Source organism: Rhamphochromis sp. 'chilingali' (genome assembly GCF_963969265.1).
Source record: "Rhamphochromis sp. 'chilingali' genome assembly, chromosome: 18".
NCBI lineage: Eukaryota > Metazoa > Chordata > Actinopteri > Cichliformes > Cichlidae > Rhamphochromis > Rhamphochromis sp. 'chilingali'.
The window spans coordinates 17,670,650-17,690,835 of NC_137945.1; the positions used below are offsets into that span (position 1 = coordinate 17,670,650).

The 20,186-nt window shown below is 41.5% G+C and overlaps 1 protein-coding gene across 2 annotated transcripts in view; it reads left to right on the plus strand.

The window, feature by feature from the left end:
* The window catches only part of prex2 (phosphatidylinositol-3,4,5-trisphosphate-dependent Rac exchange factor 2), a 93,687-nt gene that overhangs the window by 29,379 nt on the left and 44,122 nt on the right, over positions 1–20,186 (plus strand). For both annotated transcript variants that reach the window (XM_080864973.1, XM_080864974.1), the window contains exons 11-23: positions 3,131–3,231; positions 4,217–4,320; positions 4,417–4,466; positions 8,858–8,933; positions 9,827–9,899; positions 11,162–11,304; positions 11,639–11,731; positions 12,522–12,670; positions 12,767–12,852; positions 15,833–15,969; positions 17,336–17,453; positions 18,135–18,319; positions 20,157–20,186. The exon at positions 20,157–20,186 is cut by the window's right edge and continues 132 nt beyond it. In XM_080864973.1, coding sequence (XP_080721099.1) covers positions 3,131–3,231; positions 4,217–4,320; positions 4,417–4,466; positions 8,858–8,933; positions 9,827–9,899; positions 11,162–11,304; positions 11,639–11,731; positions 12,522–12,670; positions 12,767–12,852; positions 15,833–15,969; positions 17,336–17,453; positions 18,135–18,319; positions 20,157–20,186 — 1,345 coding nt within the window. The remainder of the gene's footprint in view (positions 1–3,130; positions 3,232–4,216; positions 4,321–4,416; positions 4,467–8,857; positions 8,934–9,826; positions 9,900–11,161; positions 11,305–11,638; positions 11,732–12,521; positions 12,671–12,766; positions 12,853–15,832; positions 15,970–17,335; positions 17,454–18,134; positions 18,320–20,156) is intronic.

Consider the following 20,186-nt stretch of genomic DNA (forward strand, 5'->3'; position numbering starts at 1 on the left):
AGGTGGCGAACGTGGATAAAGATAATAAAAACAAGAAGCTTCTGATGATGACGTGTGGCAGCCAAAAATATGTTTACAGAGGGACGCCTGTAATTTTAAAGGCTCAGCTAAATCATTGAATGCTTCCAAAAGACGGCCTGGGTTGGATTCTGTTCAAGTTCTGATCCTCTCTAACAAATTTGCCTTGTAAACACTCCAGTACAATTCAGAATGAGCCATGTTTTCCATTTGTTATAAAATTGTACTTTCAGTTTGTTTTTCTTGAGTTGTTACAGTCACGTTGAAAATCTCCCGAGCTTATACAGTCATGTCAAAATCCCTGTTATTTTTAAAAGCATAAAGAGAGAGGAGGGGAGCAAAAACCAACCAAAAAGTCCAATTGGACATAGTTGTGGCCAAGTTACATGGCATGGTGGTTTGAAATGAAGGGTTACTTTCTCCTTTGGTCCACACAGACAACACCAGATCCCTTGCGGTCCGGAGAAGGAATGGATCTGTCAGCTGAAAAGATTAGCAGGATCAAACACTAGTCCGATGCGGTCATCTTGTTGAGTCTGAAGCGATCATATGGTGAGAAAGAAGCTCAGGGAAGCTTTCTTTGAAAACCTATCCCCTTACACCTGGATGACCACTTGTGGGTAAAAGGACATCTCTGGCCCCTCGGTACTTCTCCTGTCTGCGCTGATTTCGGAGATGATTACATGTAGGCGTAATTGGCTTATGGAAACCAGCATTGTATGTCTCTGATGAAAACCACATTGCCTATGGCTTCAAGTCAGCCCACTCCCTCCATTGTGAAATGCTTTGCCATTATCCCCTTTCCACGCCTCCCCCTTTTTCTTTCTGACTTTTTCTTTTTAAAACAGAGGGCTATTTCTGTGTCTCAGAAAAATGTTATGATCTTATTTGAGGTTAGTTTTCTGCGAGAGGGTAATTCATCAAAGAAAATGTGTGTGAGAGCCACCTAGTCTGACATTATCATCCAATTTTAAACCTGAAACAAACAGAAAAACCATTTTCTACATATGATGGACTCTAGCAGTATATTGTCGTGACAGATGCTGGTGAGTATCTATGACAGTTATAGTAAATGGACTGGTTCTTGTATAGAACTTTGCTACTCTGCTTGAGCACTCAAACCGCTTTATACTACAAGCCTCATTCACCCACATATTCATACAGTCATAAATGCTTACACTTGGATGAACGCATGGTGCATAAGAGCAACCCCTTATGCACCATGATCATGGACATGGGAAATGATATTGGAAAATGGAGAAACATGCGTAATTGCTTTCTTGCTGAGAGTTCTGTAAGAAGCCTTTTTATCTCTTGCAATGCTCTTCCTGTTCTGTAAATATGAAGTTATGCCAGCGGGTAGTTTGTTCAGCTCACCATAAAGACCACATGGGGGGAAACAGCTTGGCCGTCTCTGCCCGAAGGCACTAAAATGTATTTAAATGAAGCACCTTTAAAGCGCACTAATTAACACTTTCTGTCTTGTTTGTTTAGTCTATACCTAAGCATGTGTATATGAAGCTTCAGTTAGAGGCAACCACATCTTCTGACTGCCAAGCCAAGTACTACTCATATTAAACAAGCATAAAGACCTCCAGAAGTTCTACATAGAGCGTCTCTCCCTGCCCCCAATAATATTTTTTTATGTGACTTCTGCTGGAAATAAAAGGATTATCCTAATTTCCTAAAAAGTTGACCTTTAAGCTTCGAATCTGTTTTAACCTTGTAAAATATTTGATTCAGTGGGAGATTAAAAAAAAATAAATCCATGACAACATATAAGTAACCACAAAAATTCAAGTTTGGCTAGGAAATGTTACAAAAAAATGAATTCACCCAGTTTAACTAACACACACACACACACACACACACACACACGTGAGGTGTTTACCTGGCATCATATGCAACTTGGTTTAGTATCTTGCCCAAGAGCCCTTTGGCGCACGGAGTTGCAGCAAACCTTGTGATTAGTGGGCAGTGTGCTCTACACTTGGGCCAAGGCTGCGCAGGATGTTTCCAGTTTTCTTCCATTTTTACTCGTAACTAGCGGCTCCATAGTGTAGCAGTGTTCATCTAACGAGCGAAAGAGCCCCAGTTTGATCCCAGAAAGATGCACAAATCCTTTTGGGGGTTATTTCAAGAAGGTATAAAAGCCATATTCAACTCCATCATTGACCTTTTCAGATCATTTCTCCATACAGAGGTTGTTATAGGTTTGTGGTTTCCCCCAAGGTTTATTTTGGAGTGAAAAGACATCAGCAATCAGTGGTTCAAGAGTGTGACAAGCTGGCGGTGGCGTGTTCAGTAGTTGTTTCTCTAAAATCGTTTAAAAAAATGCTGCTTTTGGCTCAACTTTGACACCAGTTGCCCCCATCGTGGCCTGGAAGTGTGTTCCACAGAATTCCAGTCGCGCTGCTGGATGTGTTTGTTTGGCTTTTGCGGACAGACGGGACATCAAGGATGTAATCAGATAGACTGCCGCTGCATTGCCTGTTCATGCTCAGTCCTCTCTGTCTTTACTCTCTGTCTCTTTTATTGAGTCACTAAATTATAAAGAATTATCCCATTAAGTTCATTTGGGCCAGAACATTGGATGCTGTGTTTGGTCCTTTTAGTGGTTGGTTTGTTTTTCTCTATCTAGTTGTAAATGGTGCAGAGGGGGGAAAAAACCCACCCCCTAAAAAAACGTGTTTTTCTATCAAGAAATTCCCAAGCTTGAGTCAAATCCTCTGTTATTGATGTTATTAAATTGTGTGTCTAAATTAAATAAAGTCAAACTGGACAAAAAGCGAGAACTAAGGCCTGCTGGTTGTTTTAACAAACAAACCTGGGCCTTGACTGTAAATAAATCATTCCCCCTTTGCCAGCCCGGGTGTTTGTTGCCATAGTCACGTTGATTTAGAGTAAATGCAGTTTGTAGAAAGTTATGAAGGCTGTTTCTTCTCTTCTCTCTCCAATAATCACAAACATTGCCCTTTTATGAAGCGAGGAAATTTCCCATGGGTTTTCTGTGCATTTGTGTTGTGTTGTTGCGACTGAGCCACGTATGTTGCTGTGCCAGTTCTTTATTTTGAGCTTCTGTTTTTTGAAATTTATTCCCCCACCCGACCAGTGAGTTTGTGTCCTGGCTGATGGAAATCGGTGAAACGGACAACCCAGAAGAAGGGGTTCACCTGGGTCAAGCTCTGCTGGAGAATGGTATCATCCACCACGGTTAGTTTTTCATTTTTATCTCCCGTCCTCTCTCCCACTCAGACCCGCTTTATCATCCTTTGCTGTCCCACATATTAAATCAAATCTGCCACAGTCTAATTTACTTTGTGCTGCACAGTGTAGAGCATGCAAATGCCTGCCATTCCCTAACCTAACCTCTAGACATGTCTGAAGAATGCTGTACTTTCACTCTCTGGCTGGAGTCTACAAAGTAGCTGTGGCTCTCTTATTTATTTCTTAGCAGGTGTCCCATTTAAACACAGCTTTGACACAATGTTTAGGTAAGGGATTATAAATATTAATCTTTTCTTGCCTTAATGTTTGTGTTATATTTTCTCAGCTGCTGTTCTGTGGCTTTGGGTAACAAGTGTGTTTAGTGCATGAGACTTTAAGCTGGCTAACGCTCTGCATTCACACTAAATGGCGCATGCAGCCCTGCATGGTTTTTCTTTCTTTCTTTTTTCTTTCTTTTTTTTCCTCAAAAGTGTAGGGCCCCAAGTCAAGTTGTATCTTAAATCACTCAGGGGCACTTTATTGCTTCCTCAGTGAGAAATGAGATGGGGCTTTAGAGCTGTTCCTGACAGAGAGGAATAACTCAGAGCCCCTCCGAGCTCTCTCTCACGGTGCAGTTAGCAGTCCCCATGCGAAAAACGATAGAATATCTTTTTATTTAAAAAAAACAAAAAAAAAAAACTTTAATGGAACCCGCTCAGCTGCAGCCAAGAGTACGGAGCCAGCTTTTATGACTGCTGGGGGGTCTACACGCAGTCCCCTGAAGCGAGAAAAGCAGGAAGCTCTGAGCAGCTGTGCTATCTGTGACTGCTCTGTGTGGGGTTGGAGTCCTTTTCTTGTCTGGAGAGCTTGTTTCTCTGTGCAGCCCTGCTTGGTTTGAATGTGTTTTGGTTTTTTTTTAATTTTCACATTTAAAGCAAACTGAATAATGCTCCCCTTCACTCTGGGGCCTGAATGTGTGGCATTTCTTTAGTCACAGACAAACACCAGTTCAAACCAGAGCCCGTGCTCTACCGTTTCCGCTACGACGACGGCACCTACCACCCGAGAAGTGACATGCACGATGTTATATCCAAGGTAACAGTGTTGCGGTGGAAACGCAAGTCGATTTAAAATCGCACTTTAAGCGCATATCGCTGAAATAACCCAAAGTCTCTCTCCTGTTCCTCACAGGGTGTTCGGCTGTTTTGTCGTCTTCACAGCCTCTTCACTCCCGTCATCAGGTGGGCGGTCATTTTCTTTTCCACTCCATTGCAGTCAAGCCAGGTGGGGGCACGTGTAGTTCAGCGTCTGGCTTTTGTGCCTAAAAATAACCCCTGCCTGCCACATACGAAAAAGTGACTAAGAGGGATTAGGTTGTGAACTATGAGCTCATTGTTTTCGAGGACTTGTGAGGAGTTGGCACAGGCTCCTGTGGGTGATTGAGCATGACAGGTTTTATCTGGCTGTTCTCAAGACACAGATGTGCTGAAAGAAACTGAATCTATTCCCTCAATTTCCCTTCGATGTTTACATTCATGCTTAAAACAAAAATTGGTGATATTGTGATGAATCTCACATCATTTTTGATGCATCCGAGAGGAAAGTTTGTTGGAAAATGTTGTCATGATGAAGAATGTGAGTTAAGTGGGTGATCATTTGATTACAAAGAAGGTCCTCCTACAGTTTCCCCTTTTTGTTTGTGTGTGTGTGTGTGTTTTATAACCTAACACATGGTCTTGATCAACATGGTAAGCAGCTTAAAAGGTAATTCTAAATATCTGGTAGTTGTAGTAATACAAGTTTGACAAACATTCCCATATTTGTGGTGTTTTTACTTGCTTTTGTGGAGAGATCTTAATTTCATTCCACATTTTCATCAGTATAAAACCTGTTGTTCAATAAATAAAGCCAAAAATTAAAGTTATTCATGCAGATTGTTTTGTCAAAAATATATGACCAGGTTTCTGTGCTTGTCCCACTAGACATCAGTGTGGCGTTCGATACTGTTACAGCAATAAGAGATGTTGTGGGTATTGAAGGTACTGTGCAGTGGTGAGTCGGTGAGTCCTTTTCAAACACAAAGGTTAGTTAGCGAGTTCTCCAGGGTTCCGTGCTAGGACCAGTTCTATTTACATTATACATGCTTCCTTTAGACAGTGTAATTAGAAGGCATAGCATATGCATTGTCACTGCTATGCAGATGATAGCCAACTTTTTCTATCCATGAGGCCATATAACACACACAAATTAGTTAAATTGCAGGAATGCCATAAGCACATGAAGACCTGGATGACCTCAAACTTTCTATTTCAGATAAAACTGAGGTTATTGTATTTGGTCCTAGAAATCCAAGAAATGCAGTATCTAGCCAGATGCTCACTCTGGCTACATTACTCTGGCCTCCAGTAACACTGTGAGGAATCTTGGAGTAATTTTTGACCAAGATATATCCTTCAGTGCGCATATTAAACAAATATGTAGGACTGCTGTCTTCCATTTCCATCCAGTATCTCCAACATTAAAAACATCCTGTCTCAGAGTGATGCTGGAAATCTAGTTCATGCATTTATTACTTCTAGGCTTATTAATTCCAGGATGTCCTAAAAACTCCCTGAAAAGCCTCCAGTTGATCCAAAATCAACTAAATTCAAGACTACAGTTTCCCTCGGATGAGTCTCTGTACCTTGCAGCATCACGTGGCCCAGTCACAGCTCAACAGTGCCTCATTTTTTTTTTTTTGTCTCAAAAACAGCTCTTAACACATTTCATTTGGAGTGACTGACATCATATTGATCTTGTTTTTTGAAAGGCACGCAGAGCCATTCCTGATTTAAAATGACATACAGCATGATGCAAAACAGTAATTAAACTTGGAAAATAAGCATGCTGGCTGGACAGAATGAGTAATGAAACTAATGTGACTTCTCTCAGTATCTTACAATAAGGGAAAATACTGGAAACTCCCCAAAGTGGACTCATCCAGCGTAGGCTATGTAGAAATTGTCACTTAGGCAAGTGCTTTTTGTTTTTAAAGCTTTACCTAGAGTGCCTAAATGTTTATTGGAGTATACAAGTTCTTTAAAAATCAGGCCTCGTTATATCTTAGAGACCTCACAGTGCACTCTCAGACTGCAGATTCCTTGGTTTTTCCAAAAGCAGAGAGGGAGGCAAAGACTTCAGCTACTCTCAGGATTTCTTTTTTGGAACCAGCTCCACGTTTGGACTCAGGACAGACACCCACTCTGTTTTTAATATTAGATTTAAAAATGTCTTTTTTGATAAAGCTTGTATTTAGGGCTGGGTCAGGTGACCCTGAGCAATCACTTAGTTATGCTGCCATTGGCTTAGGCTGCCAAGGGACTTCCCATGATATAATGAGGACTTATTTCCATCCATTTCCTTCTTTGCTTCCTCGCTTCCGTAGTTTGGATTTTGTCCTGCCCTCCTGTGCTCACCCCCTAACTAGTTGCAGCACATGGCTGCCCCTCCCTGAGCCCACTTCTGCTGGAAGTTTCTTCCTGTTAAAAGGGAGTTTTTCCTTCCTGCTGTCACATAATCCATACTCATAGAAGATTGTTGGAATTTTGTCTACTAATGTAGACTCTCTACCTTAGAGTGGCGACTGTTGTTGGCGCAGTATAAATAAAATTGGATTGAACTGAGCTGAATCTGCTGGCCTGCTTTGGTTTTTACTTCTTATAATCTGACTTTAATTCTATTGCCACCTGCTAATGTGTCGTATGGCGAAACACAACATCAGAGTTAGCTGTTTATACTGATTTCAAATAACCCGAATAAAAGCTTGAATTTCACAACTATAAAACTGTGCCATGGCTAGCGGGGGCACGCTGATCCTTCATCTGTCCTAGCATAGAGACTTTTTTGTTTGCTCTAACTGCTAAAAACCCCAAAGGGTGAATTTGTGTGTGTATGTTTGGATTGTCAGCATTCAGTCCACTGGTGTTTTTGTGTTGAGGCCAAAACTCTTGGCGTAAAAACTCCTGTTGGTGAACTTGAGTTGTGTGCGTTGTTAGCTCACATATCTGCGCAGCGCATTCTCCCTGGGAAGCCAGTACAATGCATCACAGGGCCTGGGAATGCCAGAGTTTAATTGGAGCAACCAGCCCCTGCCTAATTAGGTGGAATTTCCTGGCAGAGTAAGAGCGATTAGGCAAAGACGGGGGTATATACTATGCAGACCCCATAACCCTCTGCAGCTTCTTTGCCCCCCTTAAGCCTCTGCTTTCATTACAAGAAATCAGTGAATCCAGCCACTCCAGGGGATCTCGCTGCAAAGGAGCAAATGCCCACTTAAGCTGTTGTACACAGTTATATGTTGAAATAGATAATAAGAACAATTTTTCATCATGTACACAGGGACACTAGAGCCAAGGCCACTCATAAATATTCTTTACATACAATGGGGGGAAAAAAACTGTCATTTTTACCTCAGCATTTGAAATGTTGACAAGTTTTCCTCATTATGCTGAGGAGTCCTCCAGAAGCTCAATATTTACTGATGCATGGGTAGGATTTTCAGAATAACAAACAGTATGGAAAACTGCTTGATTAATTTCTCACTCCTGAGCAGTGGATTAAAGCTTGAACTTTCAGCATCCTCCGTGTAATTTATTCTAAGGAGTACTTAGAAAGTACGACAGTTGCATCCGTTTGCTCACAAAATGTCAAGACAAACTTTGTCATTGGACAGCAAGTTAAAAACCACCTCTCTGACCTTTCCCTCTGTTACTCCTCAAACTGCTGTTTCCTTATCCTCGACATATGGCTGCCCAATGGGCCGTTGTTTACCCCCATTTTTCACTCTGACAGCCTCACTTTGCACCAGCCGCTGAAGCCCAACTCTCACTGGCTCTAGTATCCCATTTTGGGGGAAATGCAGGGTGGCTCTTGGTTCCTCTGTCAGAGTGGTTTATGCATGGTGCGACATGGCTTCCAGCTGTACCGTCCTCATCCAAGACTAGCGCAGGCTGTCAGGCACAGTTATGTAACAGAAAGTTTCAGAATGGATCAAACATGGCCACGCTTGGCCTCTAACAATTCACTTTCTGAAGAGTACCAGGAGTCTGAAATCAGACTTTAACTTGGCCCACAAGTCTTGTTTGACTTGTCTGAACTGTGTGTGCTAGAAAGGCCTGTGTATGTTTAGTTTTGTGTCCGCGTGTGTAAGCGTTTGCATGTGCTGGAAGCGGTGGAGTGGTGTAAGTCACGGTGGTTCTGGACTTTCCCGGCCCTGCAGCTCAGCCCCTGCGTGTCCCCGGGGAGGCCCCTGTGTTCATGGGAAAGTCACGGCTCCATTTCAAACAGCATTCTCGGGGTCTGGCAAAGTGCGGCTGTGTGGGTAACACTGAGAAAAGCAACCCCATACTGACATGGAGCACCCCAAGGCCAAACACCAGCCAGTACTTGAAACGAGGCCACATCTCGCTGACACTGGGAATTATTATCCCTCCTTTTGGGCATTGTGTTTAAATAGACCAAGCAATTATTTCTCTACATATTCTTTGCCTACATTTTTTTTTTCACATTTAAAGCAAATAGTAAAATTTAAAATACCAAGAACTTTATTTTCCAGATCCCTCTATTGATATCTTCTGCTTTTGTGCCCATCCAGGGACAAGGACTATCATTTACGGACCTACAAATCAGTGGTCATGGCTAACAAGCTCATAGATTGGCTTATAGCACAGGTAAGCTCTTTCGCTGCTTCACAAATGTTATTTAATAAGAATACAAGTTGTTGAATTTGTCTATTTTGCTTGTGCAAAGAATTTGATGAAGTTAGATTATTATTCTGAACACCATTTTTTTTTTCTTTAAATTCAGATACTTTCATATAGTTTCTTGTGTGTTTTTTAAGAAGACACCTTTCCATTAGTTTCTGGCCATGTTGAAAACACATGTCCCACCTCTTCCCCTTTCAAGCATAGAAGTTTAAAAAAAATAATTCTGGGAGCGTCTGCTGTTGTTACACGTCAGTCACTTCAGATGTGCAGCAGAAAAAAAGACACCATCAGACTTGAAGCTCTCAAAGGAGCCGAGAGGAAACGAAAAAAGAAAAGCAGAATTGATTGGATAGCAAAGCTTTATTGACTATGACAGGAAGTTCTGAGGTTGACAGATTGATAGTCCTGTTCGGGACGACAACAAAGGGATGAAACATATATGGCGACCAGCAACCACAGAATCACTGGCAGTCATTACATGCTTGTGTCTGCGTAAATGTGCATGTGTGTGATTGCGGTATTCCATATGCATGTGTTTGAGTCGGTGCAGTGGAGTGGCTCTCGCTTCTTCCGTGGGACTTCAATAGCTGTCACACTATACTGTCTAGACATGATTTTGGCTCTGTTTAAGATCGAGTGTGCAGAGGCTCTGCTGGCCTTGAGGGCTTTTGGACGCAAGAACAAAGGAGGGGTGTGAATGTGACATTTTGACTGCACTCTAAACACACAATGTCCTTTGTTCTGTTTTCTCTCATCCTCCTTTGCTTCTTTTTTTAATCTTCTGACTTATTCACTATACCCACTCTTCACGCTTACATCTGTCTTATTTCTCCCGCGTGTCCACTCTTCTGGTGCAGGGGGACTGCAGAACGAGGGAGGAAGCGGTGATCTTGGGGGTGGAGCTCTGCAACAATGGCTTCATGCATCACGGTACGGCACTTTCCACTCCTGATTAAAATAAAAGGGGGAAAAATCCTGCAGAACTTTGGAATCCTCTCCATCACTGAGTAAATGAGAGATGAATGCTTTGGTGAAACCACGCAGAGGGCGTCTGGCATTTAGCGTCCTGTTTTAGAACATAACCACACTTGTTCTTTTTCCATTTCTACTTAATATCCCTCTGACATGCTACAGGAATAGAACTATTTTCCAAACCAGTGAATATAAGTGCGTGTGTGATGCTTGCATACCATCATTAATTCCATGTATGCATGTTCCCATATACTGTATGCACTGTATATGTCTTAAGTAACTAAGTGCTATGGGTAAATACATGAAAACTGTTTATCTGTAAGTGCAAAACAGACAGTGGCCATGGTTACAGTTTGCTTATGAGAGTCGGATTTGTTTTTAACTGCGCACCTCCCCTGTGCCGAAGTCCACATCATGCACACTACAGTATGAATCACAGCATGTCACCTCGTACCCCCATGATGCAACTGCTTCAAACTACCCGCAGTTCAAGCCTCACACTACAAATTACCAGCACATCTCCAGAACATAACAACCCCAGCCATCAAACTTCCTGTCACTTCCACTGCCTACAGGGTAATTTCATAATTTCATTTCGTGCCTGTAAGTTATTTGCCCTCACAATGTAGCTATATCTGATCTTGAGAGGAATGAAGTGAGGAAATGTTAGAAGGAAGCTCTGTTCTTTCCCCTCAGGGCTATTTTTTGGTTTAAAATTGAAAGTCATAGTGGATATGTTATGTTGCCCCTGAGACCTGGTTTGTTCAAAAGATTTTTTTTTCCTTTTGCCATAAAAGTGGGGTCTCATTGTTTCCCAAAGTGTCTATTTGTGCATTTGGCGTGCAAATACTACTGCGGTCACACTTAGATGGGTTTAAACTTCTTAGCGTAATGCAAAAAGAGTTTTTTGCTAAATTTAACATGTTCTGCTTCTGCACAGCACCACACAGTGAGGTTACTCCCTCAGAAGTTGTCTGGGTCCAACATTTTAAATCCACCTTTCAAGTAACAATTTTTTCCGACACTCGCATACATTAAAAAACAATTAAAATTAGGATCTCCTATTACTTTCAGATATAGGTAGGAGTCAGATAACAAGCTTTAACACATTCACATTTAGCTATCACATTAAACTGTACTTGGCATTTGTAGCTAAATCTGTGGACTGTTGAACTTTCCAGTCACACTTTTCATATGTGACTTTGTTGTCACTCCCTCAGTGCTGGAGAAGAGTGAATTCAAGGACGAGCCCCTACTGTTCCGCTTCTTCGCTGATGAGGAGATGGAGGGTTCCAACACAAAATACAAACCTATGAAGCATGACCTGAAAATACTTGAAAATGTCATCTCCAAGTCTCTCCTGGTGAGTGCTCCTTGGTGGATTATTGATCGATTATTGCTCACTCCGACTGATATGCTGTGGCTTGCTGGGATTTATTCACAACTTGGAGCAAAGTGGAAACGCTGTAAATCATTATGCAGCACACAGCTGTGAGAAGTAAAAGTAATAACGCTACAAAAGTCCATTTTATACCTTGGTAAGCAAACCTTGTTTGTTTTTTTGTTTTTTGCAGCAAGCGAGCAGACAGAAATGTGTGTGCTATCGGTCTTTAATAGTATCTTCTTCTGCTGTGTCCGTGTTTGTGCTTGGTCTGCTCGCTTGGGATTTTGCTGATGCGAGACATGTTGTTTTCCAGATAAGGCCCAGTGATGGAGGCTATGGCTTTACCCTGGAAGAGAGGAATCGAGTCCCCATAATCAAATTTGTTGAGAAGGGCTCCCCAGCTGAGGTGACACGGTCTCACACACAGAGATGCACAAAAGCACAATCGTGAAGTTTCTTCTGTACTTCTTTGAAGCCTTTTTGCAACGTGTTAGTAATGTTTATGCAAAAAAAAAAAAAAAAATGCATTCCAGGCATAAAGCTCTCCTCGAGTTGCTCCTCATTTAGCAGATCATAGGTTATAGAGAATAGGAAGGAGCACTGCTAATGTGATTGCTTTGATTTTATTTTCAAAGATGAAAGTAAAGGCAGAGCTGTTTTGCAGATGTGCCAGCCAGTAGAAGTCTTTTGTTATTAAAATGTGATTCAGTCATTAGTCACGAAAAATAGAACCTCGTGACTCTTTGCCCTTCCTCTAAACCTGCTTTATTGTGATGTGGCACTAATGCTACCTTTAGTGCTTTCATACAAATATGGGGCAGATTTTTTTTAGCTTTGATCTGCTATTTGAAAATGAGAGAAGAGGGTTCGAAGGCAAATGTGATCAGTTTGAGCGCATGATCTATAATTCCCTCCAGTCCTAAAGTAGCACTGAAGGAGCCTTGAACGTCTGGCTTGCATTGAGAATAGCGTTTTGTGTGATGTCTTAAAAAAAATTAAATCCTCAACAGGATCCAGCTGTGTGCTGACAGACACAAGTTACCCAGTGTTGTCTCCTAATGCTGGGAGTGTGCGTGCTTTTCATTGTGATTCAAACAGTCCACTGTGATTCTGCGTCACATTAAGACCGAATGTGTTACTTAATCCTTTTCTATAATTTATATTTATTTCTCTTGCTCTTCATATTCTCTTTCAAGATGGCTGGTCTGGAAGTGGGGAAGAAGTTGTTTGCTATAAATGGAGACCTGGTGTTCCTCAGGCCTTTCTCTGAAGTTGAAGCTCTCCTCAAGCAATGTTTTAACAGCAAAGGACCCCTCCGAGTGCTGGTCAGCACCAAGCCTAGAGAGTAAGTGTCAGATCTTTGCACGCACACGCAATGTCAGTTTCATCTTATTGTGTGCATATCCCAGCTCGGTAATTTACTCTTTCCTTTCATTTCCAGGACGATTAAGATTCCAGACTCGGCCGATGGCTTGGGATTCCAGATCCGTGGATTCGGTCCTTCTGTGGTCCATGCTGTTGGGAGAGGTAAGAGATTGCAGTTTCCACCACTTGAGCTGTCTGGCCTCATCAGCAAAAGTCTTTCCATCACCTCTTTGTTATTGTGGCACAGCTGGCGAGCAGCTGCTACACCAGCTTTGGGGGTGTGCGTGACTTGGCTGCGGTGTGACATGATCGCAATGATTTCCATGCACCTACTCGCATTTTTCTTAGCAGTTCGATTAGGATAGGAAAGTTTGATAGGAAAGGCTTTGTTCAGCAATTCTCCTTCACCGATCAGTTTGATAGGAAAGCACTCTGCATTTTTTTGCTCTAAATTCATCAGGCCTCTTACCTAATGCAGCATATTTAGTTGCACTGCTATCAGGGCTGGCATGAGGTAGGGTCCAATCAAAAAACAATTCGTCTCCATCTCAAGGGAATTGAATCTTTTATTTTTCCCCGCCTTAAGCAATCTAAGTCAGATTGCAGAGTATGTGCTTTCGTGTCAGCGTGCATGTGTGCGCCTGCATGTGTTGACTTGATGATGTGGTTGCTTGGGAACCTGGTGTGTGTTTAAGTGGATGCTGCGATCACCGGGGACAAAGCTCAATATATATAGGAGGTGTCTCATTCCTTGGATTGTCATAATAGCTTCTGTTCCCTGGTGTCTGAGGTCAACAGGAGCTGGTAATACCAATTAGAGATGAAGAAACCGAGGCACAGAAAAAGAGCAGTTGCACAAAAATCTGTCGTGAAATTAATTTCACACAGCAATTCAGCGTATTGGCACTGTTGCTTGACACCGGTGTTGCACATTTTTGTAAAATAAGTGTTTAATGCGAACCAGGCATCTATATTTTTACAGCTGTGGTCAGCAGTTTACATACACTCATCATAGGCACGAATGCCATGGTTTGTTTGGGGGTTTGATTTCTTTAAACTTTTGTCTGCAGTATACATCACTGCTGTGATGTGCAGTCAATTTTTGTTTTACAAGTTTGAATTTATTTAGGATTTTAGGATTTTCTCTAATCTAATTTGTTTAAAGGGTTAAAGGTTAGGCTTTCAAACCTAAGAACATAATGTCAGCTGTCAAGTATGGTGGTGGTAGCGCCATGCTGTGGAGCTGTTTTACTCTCAGTGGTACTGGTAGGTTGCAAAAAGTGGATGGTAGGAGGATTGCATCTAAATTCTTCAGCTTCACCTCAAATCAGACAGCTAGATGGTTGAAACCTGGACAGAGGTGAGTGTTCCAGGACGATGATCCCAAACACATATCAAAACTGGTTTTAGAACAGATAAAGCATGCTAACATTATGCTTCAGGAATGATCTTCCCAAAGTCCCAAACTGTAAAGTATGTGGGAAGCTTGCTCCATGTCAGGAAGGCAACTAATTTAAATTAAGTCTACCGATTCTGTTAAGAGTGGTCAAATATCAGGCCAGAGATATGTCACCATGAGAACAGATGACAAGAAGCTTGTTGATTGTCCCTTCTCATCATAGTTGGTGAGGGTTCATGTGTGTATTTGAGCCCGTATGTATAATTTTGACCCCGTGGGGATTAGAGAAAATCCAAAATAAATTCAAACGTCTTGTATTTTTAAAGTCAGTAAAGATGTATGCTGTACAATTATTCCACAGTGGAAAAAGAACAGTTTAAAGAAATCAATAAAACGCCAGACTTATCATTATATTCATGCCCGTGATGACTTCACGTAATTTTTGACCACACTTGCAGAAAATCAGAAGTCTAGATGGATGTGTGTTATTGTGTTGGTTGTTTTTTCCTTATGATATAGACATTTTTCACCTTAAAATGTCTAAACACGTAGAAAGGTCTTGAATGTAGTGTAAGTAGAAGGCACTAGCCTTATGGAGTGCCATAGCACGACTCCACATGGCCAGAAAGCCATCTTTCAGCTAGTTAACTAGCTGAATCCTCCTTGAGTTGTCTAAAAATTGTTTGGTGCTATAGCCAAAATGCTAACTACTGAGGATTCAACTGAAGTTTCAACTTTTGACCATTATGAGTACACCATCTGGGTACTTGAGCTGCCCTTCATTTAGTTGTGCTTATCAGTGTAAACACACTTATGCACTCTAAATAGTGTAATAGTACTAAAGTATGCTGTTGTAAACGCAATTAACATAGCAAGCAATAAACCTGCTAAACACTAGTATGTTAATACTGTTGGGGTGACCTTTCTAAAGGAGCAACTCACCTGAGACTGGGTGCTTAGAGAGTTATTGATTATTATATTTTATCGTTCATTAGCAATACATGCTTATCCTTTTAGAGAATCCCAAGGCCTGTGGGGGGATTGGGCAAAAAGGCCACTTAGAAGATGTTGAAGCCCTTGTAGAAAGCATAAAGAAAATATAAAAATGTTTTGAACAATACTCATTCATACTGGACTTTGCTAAGTGTGTTTTTAATGTAATATGTAGACTCTTCTCTTCTACTCTATTAATAACTAGAATATCCTTGTCTATTGTTGATATATTATAAGTTCAGTTGATGCGGAAAGGAAAGTACACTGGATATGTCCGTCCCTGCAATCTTCGGCCAAGTGATTACAGATTCCTTACATTGCAGCGTGAGGTTTTCATGATGTATTTTTAAGGAGCTGAGAAAACAAATGGGAGGAATATTTAGTCTGCCATACACTTCCTTCTGATAGCTGTAAACCTTGAAGTTCTCCTATGGTCTGAATCACATCCCTCAGAGGCCTTCGTCTACCCCAGATAAACAACTTCCCTCCTCCCTGCACCACACTCTCCCTCTCACACTCCTCCTGAGCTGCCAAAAACAGGAAACAGTCTTGTAAATACAAAGCAAAAAAAAAGAATGTTGTTCAATCTAATTTTGCATACAGGATGTGGAAAAAGTGACAATTATTTTCTTTTAGGATGTGCTCATGTTTTTTTCATCCGGTTTCAGCATGCACCTGCAAGATAACGTGCGGTAGCTCTTACTCTTTTCACCCCTCCTTCCCCTTGCATCTCTGTCTGTCTCACGCCAGGCACAGTGGCAGCAACTGCCGGTCTCCACCCAGGCCAGTGCATTATAAAGGTGAACGGTATCAATGTGAGCAAGGAGAGCCATGCCAGCGTCATCGCTCATGTCACAGCGTGCAGGAAGTATCGGCGACCCACGCAGGTGAGACTGGAGGAAGAAAGGAAAAGCAAAAAGGGATAAACTGCAGAGTAAATCTAACCAGACACAAGGATTTGTCAAGGGGGGTGGGGGTGGGATGTCATCCAGCGGTAATGAAAAAGTATTTAATTTTTATTATGTGTCACTGTGGAGCAGAGAAAAAAATGAATAAATGATTGTCTTGCTGGAAAAATAGAATTCGTTTCTGCAAATTTGTTAGTAGAAGTGCAAAAGAGCAGAAAATAAGGGAAACTATTTACCCTGGTTCTCTCTGCCTTTCCTTCATTTGGGTCATTACGCAAAAATAATAGTAGTTTTGGCTTCTTTAGCACTGACCCCTGGCTCACAGTGGTGGGCTTGTTGTGGGAGACTGGCAGGCTGCAGATAGAGGTGGGAAAGGATCCCGAGGCTGGCTGGGGGTCAGAGTGGGTGAGAGTCTTGGAGTAAGACTGATCGAAGATGGAAGGAAAGAGGGGGATAGTGTGGGGTAGGCTAAACAGCAGACAAGAGTAGGAGGAGAGCTCGGTCCACCTGTCGAAGGTGGGAAACGGTGAAAAATAGAAACCCCAGGGTGTGTGTATGGTGTGAGTTAGTGTAGTGTGTCATTATAATTGAGCCTCGTGTGGACCTCAGGCTTAATGGTGCACTAGAGTGTTCCAAAACTCCTGGAGATCTGGTTTCCATCAAGTGTGGACCCGGAGGAACCACCCTCTCGTTCTCGCTCTTTGCGTCTTTGTGTGTGTTTGTATATGTGTGCCTGCGTGTGCGGTTGTACACTAGAAAACCACAGACCAATGGGACGGCGCAGCATGTATCCTTGGCAGAAAACCCTCTGTGGGCTTGGGTGTAGAGAAAGGACACACACACTCAAATACACACAGGGCATGCTAGAGTGGGTTGATGAGTTTGGCATGGGTTTGCTTTTGCGGTCTCACCGAGAGCCATGTTTCCATATGTTTGTGAAGACTTTTCACTGTATGCTCTGCCAACCCAACTGTGACACTGCACACCATATCTAGGCAGAATCCGCTAAACGGGCTGCAACAAACCTCCAGCCTCAGCTTGTGTACACATGCACACAATCAACAGAGTAATAGAAATTCCACCTGTTAAACACCAGGGTTGGAGGGATAAGAGTGATGCTGCAGTAGATTGATTCATGTGGACAGTTGTGTACATATGGGCCTATAATTTCTCCAGTTAAATTAATTGTAAATTAAAAGACACAGACTACAGTTAGTCAATTTAAAGTGTAAATTGGGGGGAAAATTTCATTTTAGCATTTTCTTCACTAATATGATACAAAAATAATGTTATAAAAAGTTCAAATGAAATCCATCTTTAATTATTTTTTCTTTAATGTATTTAGCAAGATACTATCAAGTGGGTCTACAACAGCAGTGAGAACGCCCAGGAGGACAACCAGAAAACTAACCAGAAACCCATCCCTGAGAAGAATGGAGAAGGCTTTGAGTGTAAAGTCGAAGGTGACGACACACGCACACACATGCTCATTCACAAGCTACATGGGAATATGTCATTTTGGCAAAGTGCTTCTTTTTTTTTTTTTTTCCTTTTCTCAAAGTGTCTGTGGATGTAATGCAGGGTTGTTCACAGGAACACAATCCCATTACCTCCTTCAGTTAACAAGTAAAACATAGCTCCAAACATGCTCATCTGGAATGTGTTAGTGTGAGAACAGCTGCCCCCTCTGGCTCATCAAGTGTTAATTTCCCCCTGCAATTTATGCATCCCAATGAGAGAGTAAAACAGGAAAGCTATTCCCTTCATAGCAAACAGCTCTGTCAGGATTTATAACTACATTAGGTCACTGCTTTACTGTAGGGCTGGTTAACTTGCTGCTCTTGGAATTGCTCCGGGGTTTGTTTTTTTTGTTTTTTGGAGGGAAATGGAAGAAAGCCACGAGCAGAAGGTCTTTCTCTGAAATTATCTGCAGATTTGGTGAACAGAGGCCTCCCACAGTTCTAAGTGTGGTGATGAAAACACTGGAAAAAACTGCATCAGTGCATTGTAGAACATTATTACATGTCATTATAATAGTTTCAGGCATAAATACCGCCTTGTTGCTTCGCCAACATAAACATAAAAAGTTTATACTATGTTTTTTTTTTTTTTTATGTCTTATGTTTTTGTGTCTCCAACCTCAGAGGTAATGGACAAAATCAACACTATAGCTATCATTGATGGAAAAACAGACCATGTAAGTCTGACAGTAGACAATGTCCACCTGGAGTACGGAGTGGTGTACGAGTATGACAGCACAGCTGGCACCAAGTGCCATGTACTGGAGAAGATGGTTGAACCCAAGGGATTCTTCAGCCTCACTGCTAAGGTAAAAATGCAATTACATGAATACATTACATTTCCTTTCTCATTAGGGGTGTGTGTTTTACTTATTTATCTTAATGCAAAAATAATTGGTAGGCTAGTTGGTAGCTTTTATAGTAGATATTTGTCCAATATCAAATTTTCCAGCCTTACATTTATTAGCATTTTCTCTCATGTATTGTATTTGTTTAACTGAATATGACTCATAAAGCTACTTTCAGGTCCTTCCTTATTTACAAGGAGTTGTCACAGCACATAGCCCTGCATGTCTGATTTAGCCTTACTTAAATCCATTTCCTGATGCAACCCTAGAGAGATTTTTCTCCCCTCTGGAGACTGAACTGGAGATCTTTTGCTTGTTAGGTGAATGTGTTAACCTCTACACTATGGATTCATTAATTGCAGGCCTCATGTGATTCACTATTACTAAGGCAGGAGGCAAAGTTTGGTGTTTAGTGCTCTGCAAAAATGCAGAAAAGCCCCCATGAGGTGTGTATTCTCCACCTGACAGGGAACCCAGTAGTTGAAGTTCTCTGTGTTAGCAAATCCACATCTAGCAGAATGTCTTATTCAGCTAGTAAAAATCCCCCTGAGCGTAATTTATCAAGCAAAGATGTTGCGTTAAGCTGTGACTTTCATCCTGGATGGTTGTGGACAAAATGAGGGACGACAGTGAAAGAGAGGGAGACATTTTATTACCTTTTATATGATGGATAGTGGTGCTTATTACCAAAGAGCAGCTCCTTGCTTGGTAAGGGATAGCAGCAGACAAGATGTGAACAGACTTTACATCTTGTCTGTGTTTTAGCCGGCTCTTGAGCAGGAGTCTACTAACACACGAGACTTTTCTTCTCAAATTTGACAAGATGCACAAATTCCACCATAAATTCCAGTGTAACGTTTTTGTTGTCACTAAATCCAACAGCTTTCCTGCTGTGCAGATTGGAGTGGAGCTTGAAGCTAGTGAAAAGAGACAGCTTTATTTTAGTCGTGTTAGTTCTCAGCTGGGCTAAGTGCATGCTTTTTACATCCCAGCAGTGATGTTCACAGAATGATCATTATTGATTTAAGATACACAGAGGATGGAAGACTCACTCAGACACAGATGCACACTTGCTGATGTGGGAAATGAAACACAGTTTGAAGCGTATTTCTGCCAAATTTCATGATGAACAACATCTGTCTTGTTTATGGTAAATTAGACAAGATCACATTTGGGTACATGTTTTTAAGTTGATCTAGATTTACTGTTCTTGTCCTCTAAAGTGTGTGAAAGCTCTCTTCTAAACACTGCCGATGACATGCACAAAACAACACTTGCCATAACTTCTCTCACTATATGCAATATCTCTTTTCTCCCAAGTAAAATTTTAGTATTATTATAAACATCTGCTCCCGCATTCCACACCGTCCTCTGAGATCTGTGTGATGTTGAATTTTAATGTTGGTTACGCTGTCGTGGTGCATGGGTTGTCTTGTGCTTCAGTCTCTTCCTGCTGTTACATTTCCTCCCTCGCTTCCCACCCTCCTCCACTGGGCATCTCATTAAGAAGGCTCAGAGTTTTGTGTGTCTTATTGTCTTCATATCTAATCTCTGATTTGCAGTCTTCATATAAACAGTATATGCATCACAATAATATTCATATTGGAATTAAACTCCTGATGAAATGCTGCAAATAAATCTGCCCTCTGTCCAATTTTGATCTTGTTTTCGACTGAATAAGGAGCTTGGTCATTCATTTACATCCCATTAGTTCCCCCAAAAGGGATTTTTTTAAAAAAAAGAAACATTTGCATATCATTTAATCAACCCTGACTTTGTTTACTCTTTCTGAAATCAGATCCTGGAGGTACTGGCGCGTAATGATGAT